The 5,615-nt window shown below is 46.2% G+C and overlaps 1 protein-coding gene across 2 annotated transcripts; it reads right to left on the reverse strand.

The window, feature by feature from the left end:
- Positions 1–1,602: 1,602 nt before the first annotated feature.
- Positions 1,603–5,609, reverse strand: Cd2bp2 (CD2 cytoplasmic tail binding protein 2). 2 transcript variants are annotated; one of them, XM_015491291.1, is made up of 6 exons: positions 5,464–5,609; positions 5,104–5,239; positions 4,827–4,984; positions 4,296–4,731; positions 4,107–4,213; positions 1,603–4,020 (listed from the first exon to the last, which is right to left on the reverse strand). In XM_015491291.1, exons 1-6 carry the CDS (start codon positions 5,539–5,541, stop codon positions 3,910–3,912), a joined length of 1,026 nt encoding a protein of 341 aa, XP_015346777.1. In that variant the 5' UTR covers positions 5,542–5,609; the 3' UTR covers positions 1,603–3,909. The 2 variants fall into 2 exon arrangements, with proteins under 2 accessions (XP_015346777.1, XP_048645744.1); XM_048789787.1 differs by lacking the exon at positions 4,107–4,213 and having other exon boundaries at positions 1,603–1,786.
- Between the last annotated feature and the right edge of the window lie 6 nt (positions 5,610–5,615).

The raw sequence follows: 5,615 nt of genomic DNA on the forward strand, positions 1-5,615 counted from the left end.
ATGGATATTATAACCCTATATAAATGTACAATTACACTACTGGAGTGACTCTGAACCATGTACAGCCAGAGGAATGAGAAGTTGTGCTCCATTTGTGTCCAATATGGCAAAAGGTATTCTGCTGTCATGTATAACTAATTAGAATAAAAATAAATAAATAAAATTAAGGAAAAAACAAAAAACTTTACACCAAAATCAAATAATCCAATTAATCAATAGGAGAATGAATTAAACATTTTCCCTAATTCCCTAGTTGTTTTCTGTTCCAGGATTTCTTCTAGATTACCATAATACACTTCTTCTCAAAAAAAGAAATACAAATGGCTAACAAATATATGAAAAAATGTTCAATATCACAAGCAATTACAGAAATGCAAATCAAAACTACACTGAGATTTCATCTCACACCAGTCAGAATGGCAGTCATCAAGAATACAAATAAAAGCTGGAGAGGATGTGGAGAAAAGGAACACTTTTACACTGCTGGTGAGATTGTAAATTAATTAGTACAACCACTATAGAAGACAGTATGGAGGTTCCTCAAAAGACTAGATGTAGAACCACCGTATGACCCAGGTATACCAAATCTTGGTATTTGTTATGATGAATTAAAGTCATCATACTACAGTAATACATGCATACCCATGTTTATAGCAGCACAATTCACAATAGCCAAACAATGGAAGCAGCCTAGATGACCATCAATGTATGAACAGATAAAGAAAATTGTTTTCCCTCATATGCAGAAACTAAAAAAAAAAAAGGAAAAGGTGAGGGAACATTTTATAAAAGTCAAAGGGAGATCAGTTACAGAGAGGGACCAAGAGGTTGGAGGGAGGGAAGGAGAATGTAAGGGATAGTGGTCAAATTATATTGTTATAGGGTGTGCATGTATGAATATGTAACAACAAATGCCATTATTATGTACAACCAAATGCACCAAACAAAAAATGGTAGCTAGGCATGACGGCATGTGCCTGTAGTCCCAGCTACTCAGGAGGCTGAGGTAAGAAGATCCTTTGAGCCAGAGTTCAAGATCAGCCTGGGCAACAAAGAGGGCCCCTTCTTAAAAACAAAACCCAAAACTTATTCAAATAAAATTATAGTCACATTGGATGCAGTGACACACACCTGTAATCTCAGGAGGCTGAGGCAGGAGGATCAAGAATTCAAAGCCAGCCTCAGCAACTTAGCAAGATCCTAAGCAACTCGGCAAAACCTTGTCTCTAAATTAAATATTTTTTAAAAAGGCTGGGGATGTGGCTCAGTGGTTAAGCACCCCTGGGTTCAATCCCAGGTACCAAAGTAAGTAAAAATAAATAAATAAAATTATAGCCATTAACTAGCTATATACCTTTAATTAATTACACACATACTCACACAAACATTTTTGTTTAAAGCAAAGGGGTGCTCAGTGTGCACCTTGGGTTACAAGGCCCACATGGCAAGAAGCTTTTCCAATCCTAGATGCTAACAGAGTTGTATGGGGCCACAGGGAAAACTCAGTAACTATTAGATGGCTTCCCAGGAGAGGCATGCAGCCGGGTGGGTGTATGTTCATTTCCTATTGGGGCTGTATCAACTGACCACAAACTCAGAGGCTTAAAACAACACCAATTTATTCTTACAGTTCTAGAGGTCAGAAGTCCAGAGTGGTTTTCACAGGGCTAATGTCATGTCAGGGGGCTGCATTTCTTGGTGGAAGTTCTAGAGAAGAATGTTTTCTGCCTTTCCCAGCTTCTCCATGCCACCTGCATCCCTTGACAAATGGCCCTTTCTTCCATCTCTGCAGCCAGTGGCATGAAATCCTCCCCTCTCTCTTGCTGACCCTCATGACTTCCCTCTTTTACTCATAAATTCCACTGTGATTACATTGGGCTCACCTCAATAATTCAGGGTAATCTCTCTTCTCCAAATTAACTTTATCACATGTCCAAGTCCCTTTGCCATGTAAGGTAACATTCACAGGTTCTGGAGTTCAGGACACAGTTAACTTTGGGGGCCATTATTCTGCCCAATTCACATCAGTGAGGTGGATTCAGGAGGCTATAAGGGGAAGGTGAAGTCAATTTTGGATAGCTGGAGTCTGAGGTGCCTATAGACATCCAGAGAGAATTACCCTTAGCTTCCACATATTCATCAAATACTGACTAGGCACCTCTTAGGAGCCACTGGCCTGTAAAGGAGAATACTATTTCTTACAGTTTAAGAGACCTGCTTTTCACTTCTGAAAATTTTTTAAATCAATTACCTTTTAATCAATGACACAACTGTAACTGGCATCTTTTCTTTCTTATTGACACTCAAAATATCCTACTGCCAATGGTTTCTTGGAGCCAAGGAAATTCTGATCTCAGCTGACACTGGAGGAGGCCTTATAGTACAAGTTGGAGTGCTTGAGAGACTATTAAGTGGGCTGTGGCTCAGTGGCAGAGCATGTGCCTAGTAATGTGGCCCTGAGTTCAATGCCCCAGCTTCATGGGCGGAGGCAAGCCAGTATCCCCATCCAGTCTGGCCCCTATCTTTTCTAACTCTTAGCCAGGTTCTTGCTACCCTGGGGCTCCTTTTTATCCTGTGCTCTGGTGCTCAGATCCCTTGCAATTAACAGACTCCATCAGAGTGACACAATGCTCAGCTCTGCTGCCCCATCAGGGTGGAGGAACTGGCCTCTCTCCAAGTATGCCTCAGTCAAGGAGTCAGGCCTGGTGGTTGTCAGCTGAATGAAAACTTCTAAAAGACCAATCACCTAGGCTACTGGCCATCTCAATCAGTATCTTGGAAGAGAAGTGTTTTACAACTCCCCAATAAATTCCAATGGGCAGCCAAGGTGGAAAAATGGAAAATCAATCTAAAGTTCTTTCAAGTGAGGTGAGGTATAAGGCAGCACTGGTGGGGGTGAGGTCATTATATCCAGGCAGAAGAGTGATACCTGTCTCCTCCCACCAGCCCAGTTATCTGTTTTCTCTAAGTACTAGTCCCGGGCAAGACATATGTGGGAGCCCAGGAAATGTAAGCTGTAGAGTCTCAAAGGCCAAGCAGAAAAGGCTTTGTGCCAAGAAAGGTCTGGGAAAGAAGCCCATTGGGTCTAGGCCAGCTTTCTGATTCACTGTATGACTTCCAGTAAGCTGTTGCCCCTCTCTGTGACTTTATAAAGCATGGCTGGCCCAGGTGGACCTGAAAGGCCCTATAAGCATCACACAGTACACAGTTCACACTTCACCCAAGTGCAGTGAGAACTGCTACAAAAGATAGAGGAATCAGATTAGGAAAGGTATTGGTGCTTACCTCTGGGACTCTAGATGATCCTGACCTACCCATCCCACTTCTGTCTGACATCTAAGGAGATCAAGTGGGAAGACAGTGTGTAAGACTTCCTGCTCACCTTCAATAGGGTTCCAAAGTCTTCCAGATATTCCCACCCCTCCAGGCCTAAAATCTCTGGTTCTGGGGCTCTATAACCTGGGAGATATAAGGACAGAGAATCTGAGGTCCTGAAAGTCAAAGACCTAAGAACAGCAGAACAGGACTCCCCAGAAAAGACAGGAGAATAGAGTGTGAGAGATTCTTACATGGTGAGCAGAGTCTGGGTAGGCCACAGGACACCTGAGAGGTACCAGTTCTGCCACTGAGGGTGGTAAACAAAGGTGAGATGGTCTAAGATATCAGAAACTTCCAAGGAGGAACTTCACGGAAGGAAACACTCAAGGACTGAAGTAAGGCCAAAGAGGCTATGGAAAAGGCCCCTGGCTTTTGGCCATTAGCACAGCCAAGGCCCTAATGCACACTCAACACTTTTATTGGGAAAGGGAAACTGAAAAGCAGCCTTCAATATTTTCACTGCTTGAGGCAGCTGGGCCACCTCCACCAAGTCCAGGAAAGAAGGGACCACCAAATTGGCCCTCAGCAGGCTCAGGTGTAGAGGTCAAAGTCAATGCGTTTGGAGTTATAGAACTGACCACCAGGGGGGTCCAGCTTCCGACAATAAACACCATCCGGGAAGTAGCCTTCATTCACCCAGGTCTGCAGGAAGAGAGGACAGAACTGGAGAATGTTGATAGGAGTCAGGGAAGGGAGGGACAAGGCAGAAGGAGGTAGGAGGGGCTTACCTGCATCTGGGCACTAGTAAAAGGCCCATATAGCTCGGCATCTCCTGTGTTCTCCCACTTATATTCCCACATCACATCCACCAGACCATCTCCTGGTGATTCTGCTTCTAAAATAACAGGCAAAGCCATTTGGGCCTCAAGTGCCCTGCCTCCTGCCCACAACACCCCTCCTCTGCCCTTCAAGCTCACCTCCTTTCTGGGTAGGGGTCGGGGTCTCGAGCTCTCCCTCTGTTACTTCCTCAGCAAACATGTCCAGGGAGGGTGTAGGTGTGGGGTCATGGGGTCCCTGAGTCCGGCACCCCAACCCCTTTAGCCGCATAGCCAATCGCTCCCTTGTTTCCTGGTATACACCAAGGTTGCCTCGGGCCACCATCTGGTCAGCCAACCCAGAGAGCCGGTCTAGGCGCTGGGGGGAACTGGGCCTCCCAGGCCCCTTGCTGCCCCCTTTGCCTCCTCCTCGGGCCCCCAGGCGCCTGAGTGCCCCAGCCACTGTCTCTCTTGGCAAGAGTAGCTCCAAAAGTCCCTCCAGGAGGGCTTGGGCACTCATTGGTGTTTGTCCCAGGCCATCCTCCTCCTCTGAGTCTGAGGCCTGGCGCTGATCAGGTGGCCGCTCCCTGATTTTCACCTGTAATAGAAATTATTACCCACCAACTGCCACTGGGGGCCCAGGCCCAGGCTTGCCACCCCCAGGCCTCAGCCATGCCAGCCCCTAGGCCACACCCAGTCAATGTTGTCCAGCCAGCTGTCACGGATCTGAGCATCCCGGTTCAAGAAGTAGTTGCCATCAGCATCAAAATGGCCTTCCTCCATCTCTTCCTGAAGGTTGAAAGGTGTGATCCGCACACCTCCTTCACTGGGGAGTGTGGCTGCTTCCTGACCTGGACCATAGATACAATTGCTCTATGCTATGTGTGTAAAAGACAGGAGCGCCCTTTGCTCCACACTCCAAAAGCCCCTACTTGTCCCTCCAACACAGTCAATTCTTGATATAGCTCACCTTCTACATCCTCGGAGGCCAGAATGTCATATTTGCTGGATCCCTCTTCATCATCATCTTCCTCATCACTGTCCAAGGAGTGTTTGCCTTTGAAGCGGCTCCCAGGACCCCCTGCCCCAGCCACAGGGTCCACTAGCTGTAAGCAAGAATCAGCAAGTTAGAAATGCAGATTACTGGCTAACTACCCATATACTCCAGGATATGGTTCCAAGCTGAATATTTTCCAAACCTATTCCTCAAGAATGTGGAAAAACTTTTTTTTTTTTTGACATCTCTCACTCCCCAGTTCTTTCTCTTCAGGCTTTTAGTTCCTCTTTTCCCTTCATACCTCCCCAGAACACAAGAGTCTGGTCACCTCACCTTCTTCTTGGGAACACTGATTTCATCCTCCTCATCCTCATCGCCCACGCCCTGGAAGGTCACTTTCCTCTTTGGCATGATTGGGCAGAAGAACCTTTCTCCAGCTGAGCCAAAGGAAAGGATATGAAAGTAAGGGAACTGGGGGGGGGGGG

This window comes from Marmota marmota, unplaced genomic scaffold (genome assembly GCF_001458135.2).
Source record: "Marmota marmota marmota unplaced genomic scaffold, marMar, whole genome shotgun sequence".
Lineage (NCBI taxonomy): Eukaryota > Metazoa > Chordata > Mammalia > Rodentia > Sciuridae > Marmota > Marmota marmota.